General features: G+C 39.7%; 2 protein-coding genes across 3 annotated transcripts in view; both read right to left on the bottom strand.

Annotated features, from left to right (window-relative positions):
* Window positions 1–3,758, bottom strand: part of MSRB3 (methionine sulfoxide reductase B3) — an 87,167-nt gene extending 83,409 nt beyond the window's left edge. Inside the window, 2 exon segments of the mRNA XM_059816548.1 lie at window positions 3,559–3,674; window positions 3,677–3,758. Of these exon segments, the coding sequence (XP_059672531.1) occupies window positions 3,559–3,674; window positions 3,677–3,758 (198 nt within the window).
* Window positions 3,759–5,246: 1,488 nt separating this feature from the next.
* The window catches only part of LEMD3 (LEM domain containing 3), a 51,323-nt gene continuing 36,171 nt past the window's right edge, over window positions 5,247–20,398 (bottom strand). For both annotated transcript variants that reach the window (XM_009813065.2, XM_059816255.1), the window contains 6 exons: window positions 19,926–20,028; window positions 19,521–19,699; window positions 11,919–12,000; window positions 7,409–7,514; window positions 7,240–7,318; window positions 5,247–6,988 (listed from right to left, as the gene is read on the bottom strand). In XM_009813065.2, coding sequence (XP_009811367.2) covers window positions 6,825–6,988; window positions 7,240–7,318; window positions 7,409–7,514; window positions 11,919–12,000; window positions 19,521–19,699; window positions 19,926–20,028 — 713 coding nt within the window. In that variant the 3' untranslated portion in view covers window positions 5,247–6,824. The remainder of the gene's footprint in view (window positions 6,989–7,239; window positions 7,319–7,408; window positions 7,515–11,918; window positions 12,001–19,520; window positions 19,700–19,925; window positions 20,029–20,398) is intronic.

The following is a 20,398-nucleotide window of genomic DNA, read 5'->3' as shown; positions in this document are numbered from 1 at the left end:
TTTTGGGCTAGGATCGTTCAATTCCTCAGGTCTTAAAGTCCTGACTGAGAAAAGCTTCTTTATACCCAGTACCAGTTGCTAGATTGTGCGGTTTTCAGATAATGCTATTGGAATTGAGGCTGTTAAATGAGAACCAGAAGGCTGGAGCTAAACAGATAAATTATAATTTCCAATTACCTCACCATAAATGGGGTTCCCAAAGAATTCTTCTACCCTATTTTAGACAAAACATAAGGATCACCGTCTTCACAGATGAAGGGCACAAAAATCCCCGTTAAAACCCAGAATTACATTCTTCATCTCCTAGTAGAAGTTAATGATGCAATACATGCTCCCTTCCTTAAGTGGTTGGTTGGAAATTACTTTTAAAACACTGCTACTTGGTCATACATTCACAAACTTCCACAGAGGAGGACTTAAATCTTCAGTTTTGTACTTTTTTTTTAGCTAGTACCTATTAATAGTTTACTGAGAACCTAAGATCCTTCTGAGGCAAATGAAGTATCCAAAAAGCTAATAATACAATCCCACAGAAGCGACAAGAGTGAGGGAAGGGAAAGTTAACCTGTAGCCACTTCTTACTCTATGAGACGCTAAAAAAAAAATGCCCCAAAAGCTGGCAGGTTTTTTGTTGTTACGTTTTAAAGACCTCTGGCTTGTGTAGAGAAAGTAACCTCTAAATAACTCCAAGTATGGACACGATTATTACAGAGCAAGAAACACCCTATTTCCATGTAGCCTTGGACTCCGTTCCAAAGTAAGCATACCAACTTCAGAGTTACTCAGGGAAAGATAAATCCACACGCGACTTTATTCTACAGTGATTCCTAAGCACACCATCATAAACACACCAGGAATTTGAGGGTCCGTCTTTCTGGGGGTCTTTTGGCTAAAGGAACCCTTAAACAAATCAGGGCTAGACCAAGCTATAATTAGGCTGATAGTTTATCCCACTTTCCCATCAGCTAAAGCCTCCACAGCTTAAGTTCATAGCCTGGGTGCTGCTGAAACTGCAGCTTTTAATGAAAAAGAATAGAAAGGGGAAAAGAGGGTCACACTCCCTACCTATGACTGATAAAATGTTGCACGTAGCTTAAGAGTTGCTCTGTAATGAGGACACACTCACTTGAATTATGCAGCTCAACAGAGCTATCTCAAAATTGGATGGCTTTACTGCATTGCCGGCTTGTAGCGATGCCAGTCAGATGCAGACAGGCAGACTTCTTAACCTTCTGTCTGAGAAGATTAAATCCTTAATAGAGTGATCTCTTCTCTCCCCCTTCTCCCTCCTATTCCCTCGTCCTTTATAATAAATAACAAAGGAACCTTTAACAATCCATCTAAAAGGGAAATTTCATTTTCTAGCATTTCTAATGTAATAAATAGGCTAGACCTCCAATAATATACAAACCAGTACTATCTTACAAGGCTGACGAAACGCGAGTAGGTAAACAAGATCCTCCCATACCTTCATAAACATCAGGGCAAAGGACCAAATATCTTCCTCTTGTGCAAATTTCTCTTATCGAATAGCTGTAAGGAATTCTTATGGCACGTACAAACATAAAAATCTGTATTAACCAAATCCCTGTGAGAGCGTATAACCACCACTACTTGGAAAAATAAGCAAGGTCATTCAGTCAAAAGATTTTATTTTTGTCTAGGATCAACTGCTTTATATGGCTTTGCTACCGAATATAGATACGTGACCCTATATGCAAAAGCACTATTTTTAAAGATTGTGCTTTTGGGGGAAAAACAGAATTCTTTTTTCCTCCTAGAAGTTCCTTTCAAACGCGTATTATAAAGGTCCAAGGAACATCAGACAGGAAAAGGACCAACCAACCACATTCTGGACTGAACTGTATGTGGCTTAACTCCACTAACTTTAGTGGTTTTGAGAAATTAATGCAGAAGTTTTTTTTAAATAAAAGTATCTTCTTTCATCTCAGAATTCTAGGATTATTTAGTAACTCTGCTTAAGCCATTCACCATATTTAATTCCCTACATAAATTTCAAAAGACAATTAAGAAACACTGTTCTAAAATAAGCCATGTCTACAGCAAGGCAGGCGAGTCTTTTAGCGACTATGAGCAAACATCTGATTAAGATGACAAGCCACATGGAAACTACTTCCAGAATCAGACTTAAAAGGGCACTGTTACCAACCAAATTTGGCAGACAAGGAATCATGACGAACCGCAAAGGCATGCAGCAGTGCAATAAAAAGTTGGGAATCATCAGCAAATAAGACGGCAAGCACTTATGTCAATTCAGCAAGGGCAAGAATATAAACAGGACTAATTCTAAGCATTAAATGCTGGATTCTGATGAATGGCACTGTGCCATAATGGGAGTAGAGCTGGCTCTTCCATTTACGGACCGCTTGCCATAAACAAGCCGTATCAGTAAAGCAAAGTACCTGCCCATTGCAGATTTCTTATTCTGACATCTATCTTTCAAGAGAGTACAGTTTCAGAACCGTTTTAATAGTAACAACAGGAAGCTTAAAAGACAAGTAACTAAAAGCATGACCTATGTAACGTAAGGCTCTGTACTTTCCTAAAAGCTGTGTTTAAGGTCAGAACTCTTACAGAGCTCTGACGTTCACCGCTAGATAACGGTAGACACCTAGCCTTATCTGTAGATATCCATCGTTAGAGTTTGGTGTTTTTAATGCACGGTTATCCCTATTTAAGATCACTGTGCCTTCAGACAGTCTTTACACTAAGGGGACGATGACTGGAATTTCAGCTCAAGCAGAAAAGCCATCATTTATAGTAAATGTCAAATATTACAGGAAGCTCAATTGAGTCTCATTTCTATTTCCAGGAATATTAAGATGCACCAAGCACAGCTACGTTAACTTGGAAATGGGACAGTAAGAAATAAATTATACTTTATTCTTTGCATTGACTACATTTCTCAGTAGCGTGAACACAAAACAAACGCAGTGAGCGAGCACGCTGAGCTCCCTTAAAATTCTGAAAGCACACGTAAAGTTCAAGCCGCTTTTTTGACCAACGAAGCACAATTTACCGGGCAGGTGACCGCAGCAGAACAGAACTAATTACGCGCTCCGTCAAGCGCTGCTTCAGCAAGCCAACTATTTTGCTGTACATCCCAGAAACTATTCACCTCGTTTCTGGGTCCGAAGCAGCAGCTACAGCAGAGGACACCCGGAGCCTGGGGTCTGCGCGCCGTGCCCGGGGGTTCCGGCGCTGCGGCGGCCGCAGGGACGCCCCAGCGGCACGGCCGGGATGAAGGGAGGTCAAACCCTACCAGGGGCTCGCTCCGCGAAACGGGGACCAACCCGAGCACCGACCCCAGCGCCCCGCTCTCCGCTGCCGGCAGGGCCTGGGTGTGTGTGGGGGGGGTGTCCCCTCAGCGGGGACCCGCTCCTGGCCCGCCCCGGCAGGTGCGGCCCGGCCCCCCGCGCTGGCCGGGGCCGCTCCTCCCTTCGCCCCCCGCCGCAGCCCCCGGCCCGCCCTCCCCGCGGCGCGGCCCCAGGGGGCCGGCGGAGGGCCAGCTGCCCGCCGCGGCCGCGCGGCCCCTACCTGCGGCTCCTGCGGCGGCCGCCAGCGCCAGGCAGAGCGCGGAGAGGAGCGGCGGCGGCGGCGGCGCAGCGCGCATGAGGAGAGGCCCAAGGGAGCGAGCGGCCCCGGCCCCCCCCCCGGGATCGCAGTGACGGGCCCGCCGCCCGGGGAGCATGACGGGAAATTCCTGGGCACCGGCGGCCAACGCCAAATATGAACATAGAGCCGGGGAGGCACCCGCCGCCCGCCCGGCACGGCAGAGCGGGGAGGCGGCCGCCCCCGGCGCCGCTGCAGGGGGGCGGCCTGCGCGCGGGCAGCCGGCAGGGAGGGCCGGGACCCCCGTCTCGTCCTGCCGCTGCAGCACGCCCGGAGCTCGCTGTCCTTTAATCTCAAGGGTGCGCTTGGGAAAGGCCAAGCGAGCGGCTTTTCGCCTTGTTGAAAATACTCTTCCTGCTGTTCCGGAGGGGGCGGGGGGGAGCGGGGCGCACGGCCCCGGGCCCCCCTTGCCGCCAGCAGGCAGCCCCGACCTACCTGCGCGGCGCCCGCCGGGGCAGCGGGGGGGGGTGTCGGGCGGGCGGCAGCCGCCGCCGCTCAGCGGGGTGCGATGCCTCCGGCCCACGGCTCCCACTTGCGGCCAGAAGCCGAGTGACTGATCTGACTTCATCAGAGGCAGCGAAAGTAAGACAGCACTTAATGCCCAGCTTGCATATCTTGATAAAAAGGAGGGAACAGAAGCGCGGCGAAAATCTTCCTCCTCCTGCTCCCCTGCCACAGGGAAGAGCTAAAAGTGAGCTGGGCAAATGCATGTAAATAATGGACTTGCGCAGCCTTCTTCGGTCCTCCTACCCCACAACCCTCCACTACAACTCGTCACTAAAACGATTTTAAAACAGCGTAGTATAGATGTAATGACAGAAAGAAAGCCTGTGTTTTGTCTATCAAAATCTCTTTGAGGACTTTTTCTATCTCAGTACAAGAAATAAACTAAACACACAAAGCTAAGACTCTTCACCTCTGTCACGTAACAGGTCAGACAACATGGCCTCGCCTGGACTTAGAAGTCAAGGTAATGCCTCTCTACTCCCGGTGTACAAAATCCAGACCAATGCCAAGTGACGGACATTTAAGTGAAGCTAGCACCTCTTCAGCTTCAAATCCTAACAAACATTAAAAGTGGCTATGATGAATTAATCTTCCCCCTCACCCCCCAGATGAACAAAGACAGCCAAGTATCTACAAGGGGATACACATATAAAAACCCCTAATAAACCTTTAATCCGAGTTTGTTTTGGTTTTTTGTTTGTTTTTACAGGACAGAGTGACAAATTACAACAAACAGCTGATTTTTCTCAAATGTTCAGGTATTATACACATTCCCATCTGTCTTGCAGGAAGGGACATTGGTCAACTTAACAGTTTAAGGTAAAATAAGCTGCATAATAGTACATAATACAATAATAAAATGTACAGTGTTTACAAGAAATATATTTTAGAAGCAAGATAGATGCATTTGCATCCAGGCGACCTTTTAAAATGCCACAACTATTTTTACATTCACTCTTGCAACGGGTCACAAGATGGGGTCACTAAGGTCAGGTTAACAAATCACTATGATGCACATCAAATACAACAAAATTAGTTTATATACATATATATAATACATATACATGTATATTATACATATATGTATATAGTAAAACTCATCAAAATCTACCAGACCTGGCACAATCTACTTACCCATCAAAAATATGTACTTGTCCTTGGTAAGTAGAATTCTCCATGGCTGATTATATATTATATATACACTCATTCATTAGCATCTGAGACATAAAACTGAGGATTTAAAATTTTTCGGTTAACAAACTGTCCAATAATAAACATGGTGCCCACAAAAGCACAAAGGTAAGGCACAATAGGATTTTCTGTTGCAGAATAGTGTGCATCATGTTTACTTAACCATAAGAAAAACGTGCATTATTTGTGCAAGTTCATGCTGCAAATCCATCATATCTACAATGTAAAGTGAGTTTCAGTAAAATTTGTGGGACTGGTGTGCTTCCAGTCTCAGCTCCTACATGATATTCAGCTGGATAATTAGATAAAATTGTTGTAGGAGTGGGGATGAGTAAGGCCAATAATCTCAGGTTTGCAACTAAACTTCTTAGCAACAATTTTGTACTTCTAGGTAAATGTTAGTAAATTTACAAGCTTGGAATCACAAGATTTACTGTCAGCTGTACTTTAGTTTGCATCAACCAAAATTGTTGCAAGGAAGTATGTACCTTTTAAAATTTTAACAGGTAACTGGTTCATTAAGTTATGTATTGGGAAAGTCACTTAATCCCAATGGTATTTTGTCACAGCCCTGGCAACTGTAATAATAAATACAGCTTTTCACAAAATATTTTTCTAGTATCTGCCAATTGCTTCTTTATTGCTCACAAATTTGAATTCATTACAATTGGTATCAGACCTTTCACACAAAATCATAGTCAGGTATTTTAATATAAAACCTATAAAAGATATTTAACCTGTATCTAACACTTTAAGGTATTTGGCCTCTTGTCATGGTACAGCCAAAACCATGTAAAAGGTTAGGTTTTGAATAAAATAGGAAGCTTATTCACTGCTTCAATGCAGACATCCTCACAGAACACAACCATTTTTGCCACCACCAGCATTTACATTTATATACAAAACCTAGTACATCCGCATTCATTTCGTTTTCCCTCACACTTATATGCAACCACTAATGCCAGATTAACTTTCCCCATACCCTAGCTGCAGAAAAAGATTCTTATACAGCAACAAAAAACTAATATTGACTGAAAAAGAATTTTTTTTTTTAACTTATTCACCATCAGGAACTGTAGGTTGGTTGTTACAAAATACCCACAAGATTATTTCACAGGAAACTATGGAAATAGAGGAAGTCTTCTTTTGTCCATGCTTTTGTATTATCAAAAACACTTCTTGGTGCAAAAAATACAGTCACCACATCTGCAAATGTATAATGAATTCTGTTTTCCTCATGCAAAACTTAAATGCATTGGTTTACTATAAGCCCCGGAAAACTTCCTGAAGCAATTTTTTTCTTTTTCTTTTTTGTCAGCTCAGTATTACTGCCTCATTGCTAAGTCCCTTTGGAAACAAGAGTTCTGGAACGTTCAAACTTTTATTTAATTCATTAAAGTATTACATACAAAAAGCACTAAAAAAGGAAGACGGCAGCCAAACAGGAAAATTCCTGTTGCAAGTAACAGTCCTAGCAGTTGCAGAAAGTCTTCTCAGGAACTTCCCTGAGAATTAGTTGTGCCTGTCCGAAGACGTAGATGTGACATAGAGTTCATATGTTTGTTTGTTGGCTTCAGCGGAGTGTTACAAGTAAGAGCCTGGGGAAAACGATGATGATACCGATCTAGTCGCAGGTATTTTACCGTTACCAGCTTTCCTATGAGGCAAAGAAATAGGAAAAGAGAAACCTTCTAGTTCAGTATTATTACATTTTGCTTGAGGATGTAATACACACAAACACGTCATTAGACTGAAATTAGTTTACCAGGTGATGACTACTAAAAAGATCTAGTTTTTGTTACAGCTCAATACTTTAGATATAAAACATATCACCCTTTAGAAGAACTCCAACTGCACCCATCTTCTGTCATTTCTACCCATGTTTTGTTATAAACCCCCATTCCTTACCATCAAACCAAGAGCCATGTAATGCCTTGAAAGCCTTTCCAGCATACTCTGGAGAGAGACACTTGACATATACACAACCCTGCATTAAGAAAGAGAGGTTTTTGGGTATTTTGAAGTCCAACAGACAAGGATAAACAAAGCATTAAGATGTTACTGGAAAGACACTCACCTCACGTGAATTTTTGTCAACAGCAATATGAACAATTCCATCATTATCACTGCATTTCTCCAAGATTGCTTCTTGAATTGCTAGATGCCAGTGATCACCTATTTCCCTATGCAAACAATGAAAGATTTAATTAAGCACATCATTTTTTAAACATTCACAACAATCCCGTACTTCCTCACTGTGCTGGGTCTCTCTGTAACTTGAGATCTTTTTCTGTTAAATGCTTTTGGGACAGATTTAGTACTTTAGCTATTGAATATTCAGTAAATTGGGTCCTACGGTCCACTTTAGAAAATTCAACCCTAAGAATCAAAAGGAATAATCTGTATTTGGGGGGGGGGTGTCCACCCCTTCCAGCAGCCTGCCATCACCTTCCTGTCTGAAACTGCAAGCAGTCATAAACTTGTCTTCCCAGACCTGCTTAGGTCATTGACCTGGGCTGGTCATTGTTCCAAGAAGGCGGCCACTCCTAGGCTGTCCCTACTGCAGTGGAAGAAGAACTGGGGAAGACAACAGTGTAAAGGCCTCTGCCCCTTTTTCTGCAACCCTCTACCAGCAGTCACAGAAGTAACATTACACAGCAGGCTTCAGCAGGCCAAAGGAGCTTTTTAGCTGTTTGTACACTGTTCATCACCGAAATAGCTATTCACTGTCCCAAACAAAGCATCAAATTGCATTTGTCCCATAAGGTACTGATAGAATATGCCAATCTAGATCCAGAAACAGAAGTTATTAAAATCAGATTCCAATTTTGGGAGCTTTTCACAAAAAAAGTTTTATTGTCAAGACTAATCGATCTTTAGGTACATCATTAGAGAAGATGCAAGTCTATGGATTTTTGTGAAGGTTCTGCAAGAACTATCTGGTCCTAATAAAATAAACCTAAGCAGAGAGAAAACAATTTCAACAGCCTTAATAAACCTTTAAGCCTGCCTGAATAGTCTTTACACAAAAAATAATGAACTTACTCTTTCAATAATACTATCAAGAGCTTTGGGTAAAGAGTTTTCTCTACAAAAGGCCAAAATTCTTGAAATATTTCGTCTACCTTCCTCCTTATTCATGAAAAAACATGGCGGGGGATGGAATGTACATAGGGAAGTTAACTGGTCAGGGATGTTACTTAAATCTGTCATGCAGGACACTAACACAACACTTGACAGACTCTAGGCAACATGGAATGTCAGATTTGTTTCTGACATTTGACCTTGATTGGTTAGAGGATCCGACTTTCCAGTTGATGCCCCTTACACAGGCAGATCATATATAAACAAGCAAACAGAAGTGGGAGAGGGACACAAGGGTGCAAAGAAGATCCAAATGAAGGTCCTACTGCGAGAAAGACTTGCCAGTGGAAAACATCTACAATTTAAAACCCTGCAAAAGTTAAGAGAAAATGTACCCTACTCAGGTTGGAAGAAAAAGTGTTTTCTTTTTACTAGATAGCTCAACATGAAGGGAATATACAAGTCTCCTTCCCCTTCTCTAACAGTCTAAACAACTATTTTCTTAACATGCTGTGCTCAGGATGTTAGGCAAATAAAGTAATTCCAAGTTGCAAAAGCCAGGACCTTTAAAGGTCTCCTCCAACCCAAACTATTCTATAATTCTATGAGATCTTGACTTCGGTGCATTCCCTCCCAGCCCAGGACTCATGTCCAGGTTTTCTTGAGAAGCATGCTGTCATCAGCAGAAAGCCAGCTACCATAGGAAGAGATCATATTGTTAAGAGTAGGCAATCATCTTTTCTGCTGTGTATTCTTGCCAAATACTGAAGTCACCGCATTACTCCCAAGCGCTCATTTCCTGTTTGCAAATCAAGCAGTAGTGCATTCTCAGTCTAGTGTTTTGCAGACCTGGGACATGAATCAGCACAAGTTATCAACTAACTTGGATTTCCCATAATAAAATAGGCTTCCAACAGGAATGACTTGCCCTTCCCAGATTCTGCACATGTATGTTCCATTAGCTGTCAATATGAGTCTTGCTGGAATGCTACCCATGCTTTATGAACCATTCTTTTTACTTAGTGGTAGATGCAGAAACACTAAAATGGGCTTATCCAAATGATGCTTAGACTGATATTTTAAAAACCAGGTTTGTGTCTGGCATAGTAAATGCCTAGAACATTCACCCAAGTTTAAGTCTACTGCTGCGGTCTGAGGGTTCACAACGTCCAGGTAAGTTTTCTGACTTTTGACAGTAAAGATGATTATTTACTCTGTTAGCATGATAAATACAAATTAACTGGTATATTCCCCAGGTCATTCAAGAGACAAGATCTCTATTATGGATGGCTGCTTTTACCAGCTACTGGCATATTGTTGAAAAGTACTTAGTCATTTATTGTTAGTATACAATAGCTTAACTTAAAGAGCAGCTAAAAAACTAATTTTGTTAAATATACCTTGCACCCACGGCAAATGTCAAAACACTATTTGCCAATCTAATCACATACACTGGTACATTATGTGTTTCAGGTGGTCAGTGAAGGCATTCATCCCTTTCAGATCTGGGACAAGAACATAAACCTCCTTTCTCTTTTGACACAAGCAGTTGAATAAAATAGTTTGTCTTGCACTGAAGGTTTTCGGTTTTGGGGGTTTTTAAGATTACTCCAAGGGTCTGATAAAAAGTACTTCCTTAAGCAGCAGTCCTCTGCAAGACAGCTCATGGAAGAGGAATGGGCTGGGGCATGCAATACGGAATTGGATGAAGTATCCCACTATGACTATAATCCAGCAGTCCAGTAAGGGAGCTAGGTCAACTTCCAAAAGAAAAGGTCTACAAGAAGTGAATGTATTAGAAGTTGCACTGTTCAAAATAGCTGACTAGACACAGACACTGAAAAGAACTGTCAAAAGAGAACAACTAGTCTAAAAAACCAAGAACATTTTTAATGCACTGGCTGGGCACAGACTGGGTCAGTACTGAAAAAAACCCAGATGTTTACAGCAAAAATGCAGCCTTTAAAGGGAGATTGTTCTGACAAAAATAACATCTCCTTTACTCCATTAACAGCAGATATTTTGAACCGCTAACATTTTGAAACAAGAAAGTAGCCAATACAGCATACCAGTAAATATTACAGTGAAGCTTCAGAAATTGATTTGTTTCAGTATTACCCAGACTAACCAATACAGCTCATGAAGTCTCTCCTTTGTAGCAAGGACAATAAGAACATTGACCTCACCCAAAATCCTCAGCAAATCTCATCTTTTATTTCATTCTCCTACAGGAGTATCAATTTGCCTCAAGAACAATGCCTAAAATCTCAGTCTTGCTTACCCTACTGCAACCTGAAAGTTATGAAAGAAGCCACAGTTGGGGTCTCTGCCCACAATGGTCATTAAGTCTTAAAGCCATTGAGAAAAACAGTTTTTAGAGTACTTCTCTATGCTATGGATAACACTGTCCTCAGCTAAATTAGCTAACAGCTTTCCAATTAATAAGGCAATGAACTAAAGCAATTAAGTATGGCTAGAAACACAGCTGAAGAAATATACCCAAACTTTGCAATCACTTGTGTCCGTACTCCGATGTCCCCTCCTACTTCCTGTTATTCCCTATTCTAATCAATAGCTTTTATTTTCCACTCAACTTCTCATATTCTTCAGTCCCAATTAGCATCTCACTTTTACTCTGTAAGACAGGATAGCATCTTCATTCTTCCCCTTATATAATCTCTGAAGTAATTTATTCCCTGATGTGGAGTTACTAGAGTCCCTGTATCTCTTTGCACTGGACAAACCAGGCTACAAAGATTAGAAGAGATTAGCTGGCATAACCCACGTGTTAGTCCCCAACTCCTAACATGATCTAGTCCACAGCCGATGAGGATATAACAGGATAGTGGATGAAGCTTTAGAAGACTACGAAAAACTTTATTCTTCCTTAACTCTTGGCACGTGAAACAAGGCTTGTTACTTACTCATACATGGTACATACTTTAGAATTGTATCTGAGCATTAGAAGCCAGTACTCTGCACTAATTTGTTTAAAACCTTCCCACTACAAAAATCCATTTGCTTCAAAACTAGGCAGTCACGCTGCCATAAAGTAATAAATTATTTAAATTCAGCCTTTTAAATGCAAACTGGGCAAGCTCTGTAACAGTTGAAATCCTCCAGAATACTTAAAAATAGTTCAGAAACCTACAGTCTGCTGTTAGGCCACATGAATCTCCCCTGTCAGCTAATATAATTGAACATTTATAAAATTAATTAATGGAGAAAGATCAGTCATTGCTCCAGGTAGTTTGACTAAATGCCACATTCCTCTTCAAGAAGCGACCCAAAGACACAAAGCAAGACAATGAAGGACAGAAGACAGTAAGATTATTTCTGTCTTCTCATAGATGTTAAGAGGAAGATTTTTTTTTTTTGTACAACCCATTTGTTTCTTTTAAGGTATTCATGTTTACTCACTTCTTCCAAATCCCTCTCAAAGGAAAGAAATAGATCGTTCCAAAGGAATACAGAAATACAGATAGATAACTGTATTTACTTACATAACTGGATCAAACATATTACGAATCTTTAGACATGGTGTCAGGCTGTTTGGTGGTGAATTTCTTCTATCCAGATGAAATGCTGCAAAAAAAATAATAGTATTTATTTACAGGCATAACATAATACCATCTAGTTAACAAGTGTCAACTTTATACATTAACACCTTTCTGATTTTACTCAAAAGAATACTTTCCTTCATACATGAAAAAGCTTCAAGCAAATTAAGTTCCCCACAGTCTTCTACTGCACTGAAGAAAATGTACCATACTTAACTGAATTTTTTAGATTTATAACTTCTACATTTAAAAAAATAATGCACTCTTATATCCAGGCCACAGTACATCGGAGGAATTCAGGATATTTAAAAAAATACCATATAGTTGAAGAGAAAGTGTTTGCATTACATCTCCATGAAAAGACAGATATTCTTAACATCTGGAGCAAATTTCTGGAGCTGCAGGTTAACCATTCAGTTTTAACTGCCTGATGAATTTTCATTTCTTCTACTTCTGGGACAATTTACTGCCCACCTGACTAAGAAATAAGGAGACGCTTAGATGGATGTTGTGTTGCATCTGTATTGCAGTAACAACTGTCAAGGAGCACTCTACAAGGATGGAGCTTTTGTAACTCTAAATGCACTACACACATGATCAGAAACTTGCAAAAATCTGAAATGAAACACACCAGAGGTTAAAACAGATGTAAGAAGAAAAATGGAAATTAAAAATAACAGATTAACTCTTTCAAAGCTGAACAATCCCATGAAATACATTCTGAAGTTATAAAACAAACATTAACTTCTCTGAAGTTCACAAGTTCTACTTGTGGGAGTCGCAACAGAAGACTGCGCCACGAGAAAAGGAATAAAGGAGCCCTTCAGATTCAGATAAGGTAGTTCCATGCCTTGAGAAGCGCCAGCAAAGCAGCAACAGAAATGGAATGGGATAACTTGGTAAAACAACTTCCAAGGCTTGAAGGAAGTTTTACTTTGAAGACTTGAGATTATTAGATTCAAGAGTTTAAACATAAGATTAAGAATCTTAACAAGACAAAATGATGTTCCAAACTGATGCTAATGCTTCTCCTTTGCAGTCCCTACTTTGGAGAAGTTTGACAGGTTCAAGATGTTACGTTCCAGGTGTTAGAAATCTCAGTTTTGGGCAGATGACATTACAGGTCTGTGCTTCCTACTGCTAACCTTTTAAAATAAAATCTTGCAAGTATATCAAAAATATATGAACACTGTTCCTCTTCTGTATGTCACCAAAACAAAAACCATGTCACACAGAAGAAATTCAGTCATGTGGAAGACACTGCATGTGAAAGACAAGCACTAACCAAGAGAAAATTCACTGCCTACAGGTATCACAGAATCACTAAGGTTGGAAAAGACCTGTAAGATCATCAAGTCCAATCATTACAAAAAAAAGGCATAGACAAACTTGCTCCTTATGTAAATTTGAGGCAAAAAAATACAATTGCTAACTAGAAAACGTGGCCTACAATTCTAATATGGAACTTACCGTAAGTTCCCCAAATAACTAAAAGTGTTCTTATTACCAGATACACGCACAGAGTCGAAGTCACCAACACCTGTAACAACTGTCTGTTTTTTCTTGGGAATAAATTTCTAAATATGCTGGTGACACTGCATCTATCTCTGAGCTGCCTATAGTTTAAGGACAAGTCCTTTTTCAATAGCACATGGTTTTGTAAAGTTTTTTGCCCTTGATGAAAAATTATACATAGGGTATACAATAAAAACTTTACAGAACTAAGCAACATTGAAAAATAAATGGACTTACCTTACTCATGTAGGTTGGCTCCAGCAGATCAAGGAGGGGGTGAAATGTCACCAGCATATTGTACACTGGGGGCACCACACCATACTGGAGAAGGTGATCTGGGGTGGCCTAGTCATGGACCTGGACCTGAAAAGGCGTGGGGTTGAGGAAATTATGTGCTGATTGTTAATAGCTAGGTTTATTCAGCACATGGTTTTAATCCAAGGATAAAGAATGGCGAGGTTATTTGCAGAGACCCTAGGCCCAAAGGATCAATGTTTCTGCAAGCTGTTTATGAACTCCAAAAAAACCATACTGTTTTTTACGGAAGCAGCTACACCACTGAGCTATGCAGAAGTAACTAAATGGGGAATTCACACTTTAGTGTAGATGCCTATAAAACCCAAGCTTTGCCTGCTTCAATGTTGAATAATCTTGATGCCCTTTTGATTGGAAGATCTCAAGTACTTGCAGAGATGACTTCAGCCAAAGCACACCACCAGCATAAAACTAATCTGTTACCAACTTAATGTAACATCATATTAGTAGAGCAAGTGTGACCAGGGCAGTGCAGCATGTGAAAATAAAGATGAATTCTGCTTTTTCTCAAAAACGTTTCGAAGTCATGGTAAACTACAAGAAAATTTTGCAACTTAGATGGAGCATTTTATGCGTAAGGAAAAATTTGCCTCAGAAATCGGTGAGGTACAAAATTAATGCTAGCACAGTAATAAGGATTAAAATGTATACCAGAAATAGGACCAAAAGGGGAGGCTAGGGCAGACACAGGCAAGTTAAAAATAATGCTGTACCTACACAGCAAAATTCAAAATAGCGTAGTTAACAGATGTCTGTCGAACTTCATTACACATCTATAACAATTAATTCTCCCCCCCCGCCCCCCAAAAGAGCAAGTTTAAGTGACAAACCTATTCAGATTACAGTACTGGTTATTTGAAAATTTACAGTGGTGTGGAACGTTCAAAATATTATCCTCACAATAAGGGCATAAGCAGATGTTCTTGCGGGACAACAGTCTAAGCTACCATAATTAACTAAGCACCTCACATGTCATTTCTTTTCCGAAATAGGTCTCAACAGTAAGAGTTACAAGATGAGGGTAAAAAGGTAGAGATGAAATAGGGAAGCAGAAGCACAACTTTGTGCAGTAAGTCACTGACAAGAAAATTTTTAGGACTTCCATAAATTCCCCTTGGGGACTACTGAGCACCTTCAAAAAAGGGGAAGCCACTTTGTATTTCAATCATAACGTACTTTGTTTTATTACCTTAAACTCAATATGACTGTATCATTCCAGATTCAAAGAACAGCAGCAGCTAAAAGCATGTGCTTTCACCAACCTCTTTATCACTGTGACTGGAATATGTTTATGACGGAACAAGTGGCTCTTGCACAGACTTCAAAATGAACACCTTAAGAAATTGTAATACAGCTTTCTATACCCTCTTGAATTACTACTGTATTATTGCTAAAGGGATTCCCCAGTATCACCACCATGGGTTATAAGACAGCCCAACAGACTTTCAGATGTGGATTTGATGCACCTGATAAGGCTGAAGACTTGTATGAAATATATGTAACCACGTTTCTGAAGAACAGATTTATTCATGTTAAGCCACAGATCAGTAATTTAAGTACTAACCCTTCTTATCAAAGGCAAGAACAAAAAGATAAAATATGTAGTTGAAAATGTTGAAGTTACACACTTTCACAAAACACAAGGTTCTTCAGTAAATAGGAAAGATACTGAAATCAAAACACTATTAAATGTTATTAATAGAGTGTGGTTGACTTGGGGTTTAATACAGTTAAGTTCAGCTATAGAAGACCAGCATGGGATGAATACAGCATTTTACAACAACCATAAAATCCACGTTTTTCTTTCAATAGTTAAGAACAGAGCTTTTTTTTTTTTTTTTTTCTTTTTTTAACGTGGAGAAAGGATTATATTCACACAAGCTGGGGAGGAGGGGTGTCATTCACACAAGGTAACGGGCTATCTTCCATGCTGCAGGATGAAATATCACCCTAGATGTGGTACTTCAGAGAACCTCTTTATCTCATCTCCAAAGCTGCCAAGGAACTTCAGCTATTGCTGTTAGCTTAATAACATTAGAGCTCTGCCTACCTATTTTTCTTTAGAGCTCCAGTTATCAAAGGCATGATAGGACAATAGTATCTGTTCTTTCAAAAGCAAACTGAACACGCTAGAAATGTATTTTTCCCCCCTTTAATTAAATTACTTTGGCGTGACCAAGATTGTTTTTCAATTGACAATTCTCTTGTCAACTGTTTTAAAAACATCACTTACATTTGCCCATCATCCTAGAATGAGCTTACCTATGCATTCTTTTTCTTTTTGACAGATACAGCTACTGTATCCAGTAGAAAATATTTCAAAGGAAGTACACCAGACTTTATTGTGACCCAGTAAAAAAAAAATCCCAAACTGTCTGTCAAAACACAGGCCGCATCCTGAAGGACTGGAAGAAATGCCACAGTGATGCTTGAACTATAGATGCTACCTGACAGTAGAACCTAGATCTTCATGCACACTACAGGTCCCGTATTTAAAATGCATGCTATCATCTACCAATATCCTACTACACACTGACAGGTCAAGATGCTTTCTTCTTCAATTGCACATGCTCTAGGTATTGTGCTCTACTACAGAGCATTACCAGACCTCAGAAGCTTAAAAAAATTGTGGCCTTGAAATTTATTCACAAGATTCAAAACCAGTAATACATTCTGATTTTAAATGTACTGAGTTTGTTCAGGACCTAGCAGTCTTGAACAGTATTTAGATTTATGAACTTCTAGAGTCAAACATCAAAACTGGAGGATGAACTTAATTCCAGTTGATTTATATTTCCAAAAATGAAGAAAGCAACACATACATACAGAATTCCTAACATCAGGAAAGAAACTGTGTGCAAAAAGTATGAGACTTATGTAATGGAATATTTTCAAAGGTCATACAAAAACAAGGAATGCAAAATAGAAAGAGCCTTTGCATGTGAAAATTGCTTTTGCTTGCTGATTGCCAAGATATACAGAGCCCAAATGACCTATGTCATTTTAGCCACCCCTATTTCCATGCCCTTCTGTTCGAGCCAAAGTATGCAATTTCAATTCTTCAAAGATCTTTGCTGAACTACAAACATAACAAGAAAACTGCTATTAGAAGAACCGAAACAGAATAGATCTTAATATATTCTATTGAATAGAAAGCATAAAGTCTTAAGTACATACTATAGGCAACATACAGCTAAAAGCCACAGCTGAGAGAAAGTTATTCTGTCCACATTCACAATATGCTGAAGTAGGTATCAGATGCTCAAATTCAGATGGTACCTAACAGTAGCTACTACAGTAGCTGTCTTCTAGGAAGTTTTGGAAACTACTGTTGAGAGTCTTGAATGTATATTCCATGTAGCAAAGCAGCACCTGAGCTATTACACACTGAAGTCTTCCGGATGAAGGAAAATCCAGTCAGATTTCTAATACAGCACAGAATGTTATGGAGTGATTTATATTACAATCAAACAGGAGAAGAAAAACTGAGAGCAAATGAGTAGTAAATGAGAAATTCCAGAACTGGAGTGTCATGTTTCACAGCCCGTACTGAACAATAAATTATGTAGAAGATTCAGCCTTATAATATACATAGCTCGCAGAAGCTATGTTCAATTTGAGTGTTTGAAAATCGATCGTGACAGTATTACAGAGCTAGAACAGAGACAGCTGTTGACGAGACCACCATTTCTGCCCTGCACCTAAAGCACTTAGACATCCCTAACCGACAATGTCCTAGAAAGAAAAGGCTCTGCAATTCTCGTAATAAAGTTACTATTCATATTTTACTAAAATTGAGAAACTGAAATCATGTAATACAGCTGTCACAGCAGAATGCCATGTTACTACTACTGCAAGACGACTGCAGAACCTCAAGCCTCCAGTAATAGTCACAAAGTATTTAAAAAAGCAGCCCTCATTTACAATGAATGATTTAAATGAGAAACGTAATGCTAAAACCAGTAGCATAACCTAGAAGTATATAATGATATCCCAACACAAAATTTTGCATAGACAAGCAAGAAATGGGCCCCAAGACTACTAAGACTCTCATCAGATAGCATGCCAAGTATCTGCAAATGTCTCAAAATATTTGGCTTTCCAAGTTGACAGAGAGAATTGTTTGGTTTTGCTTTGAACTTACAGAAAAGCAAAATTTAAGACCCAAGGGCTGAAAGCATACATAGAACTTATGAAAACATGCAAGTGACCTGGGACAAAACCAGAATATTAGCAGTACTTTTACTCAGGCAATCAAGCTTGCTACAGCATAAATGTTCCAGGCTGCAAAGAAGCTCTTTCTGTCTTTGGAAAGGAAATAATCACATTGGAAGGAGCTACTTTTAACTGTACCCTCTTTTATAGGAAACAATAAAAACATTGTTCTTACAAATTAAAACGTATACCAGTAACAAGCAAAAGAAGGACACCTATTACTACTTGCATTAGTTAAACTAAGTCCAAAATTAGCAAACTCCAGAAGAACATAGATGAGAGTGCAGTTGCTTGCCTGGGGGAATTTTTATTTTAAGTGAGACTAGGAAGGGCAGAAAGTCTGTCTGGTTTTTTAACTAGGCTTTTTTCAGCATCTAGTTCAATGCCATAGAAGTAACACATGATACAACCTTGATAACACACAATTAAAAAGTTGAACTAAAAACTGGAGAAGCAACCAATCCCTCCTCCCTCACCATCAAAATAAGCAGATGAGTTTATAAACTAGGGTTCTGCACAGAGTTTATTTCAGTCCCACTGGAGAGGTAATACAGCATTACAGAAGAACATAAGGCAAAAGAGTCACAACATTTAAACAACTGGCAATTAAGATTTCACTTTAAACGTTTACCTTCACAGACATTCTTTTTTACTGCAACCCAGAATTCCAGTCTTATAGCTTCAATTTTTCACTGACAAAAAACCCACCCCAAAAACTGAAGCTTAACATGAAGAAAGGCAGAAAGAAAAATAACTAGGAAAGGATGACCACTGCAGACAGACAATTGCAAACCCACTGGATTCTTGCCACTTGGCTCCATGATAAAGCTGAATAGTGACAGACCACTGCAAAATCCATGTATGACAGCCTCCTCTATTAAAGCAAATGCTTTGCCACACACCACAGAGCTTGAAATACAAATGCACAGTGCAGAAAAACATTTATGATAGAAAGGAAGCACTCCTAGGGAGATGCTCAAAATCCATGTTCTGCTGATTGAGGAGTCTTTTGTCCCAGCAGTTTCCCTTTCAAAATAAACAAACACCTCTTCCTCTGAACTCTGTCTTTACATCCCTGACTGGTAACTCAACAATAGGAAAACTCAAGTCTACAAGCTCCTATTTACCTGCTGTCAGATATAACCAATTACATTACTTCCAGTTAAGTATAAGGCATGTCAGAATTTGACCAACTAAAGAGTATTATTTTTTTAAATTCGTGAAAAGGGACAAGTAACTCATTTTGGCTACATGCCCTCTGCTCTATTTCTGCAGTAGCTGTAACAGAAAAGCTCATTTTGCTTAAAAACAAGGCAGACACTGATTACACAGAAAAAGTAAGTCTGTTGAACAACAAGATAACAGAGAAATAGCACTGACAATACTTAAAGGGGTGAGAGAAAACAAGTCATTCATGTTCAAGCAACAAAATACCACTTAGAAGTTAGATGCAGAAAATTAAAACAATTATATTTGCAAAATGTAATTGAACTTCAATACCTTGGCCTTGCCACACTTTCGACGGTATTACCAAAATTTTGTCACATGCTGCAGAAGGTTGCATCCATTTCCAAACCAAGAACTCGGCACCACCTATTCTTCGTGTCTCTGTGCGAACTCTAGATTCATTTGCTGCAAGAAAGTCAACTGCTCTATTCCAGACTTTCCTCATTTTCCTCCTTAAAAATTGAAGCAAGAAGTTTGCATTGTAACAACCTGCATAGCTGACATGCAGCATGTAAGAGAAATCCAATGTTTCTTTCCCCCCACCTGTATCAATAAGAATCTCCAAAATACTACACTATGCAACCTATTGAAATTAACTTAGTTAATTGTTCAATTTATTTTTACTATTTTTTCCTTGCTTACACATAAGGAAATTCAGTACTTCTAGTGAGAACATACCTGTCTTGAGGTGGTATTAGAGAATCACGCACATGTAAAATAGGCATGTAAGGCTGCAAGTCTTTATTTTCAGAACATGCCTCGCTGTGACTTCTTAGAACATCTGAGGACACCATAAGAAAAGCCTGGTAACTATGTAGTTCATGCAAACATTAAGAAAAATATCTATACTGACAATGAACAGCTACTCTGAAGACCCCTCCCAATCTCAGTATTTAAAATTAAGGTGGTTTTGGCATTTTGAAGCATTTTTCTTCCTAACCATGCTGAAGGCAAATCAAGAAACTAACCACACACATGCCTCCAAGTACCCCAAATAATTTTGGCATAAAGGAAGAATAACTGCAAGAACTCTTTTGATTGGTACTTTTACCTGTTAGCAAAAACAGCCACCTTTGAAAATAAAGTACTTTCCTCCCACCCCAACAAAACTTGATTTGCAAACAAAAAAGGTAGGAAAATGGTAAAAACAG

The sequence above is a fragment of the Gavia stellata genome, chromosome 4 (genome assembly GCF_030936135.1).
Source record: "Gavia stellata isolate bGavSte3 chromosome 4, bGavSte3.hap2, whole genome shotgun sequence".
NCBI classification, from domain to species: Eukaryota; Metazoa; Chordata; class Aves; order Gaviiformes; family Gaviidae; genus Gavia; species Gavia stellata.
This window is presented reverse-complemented; position numbering and strand designations above follow the sequence as displayed.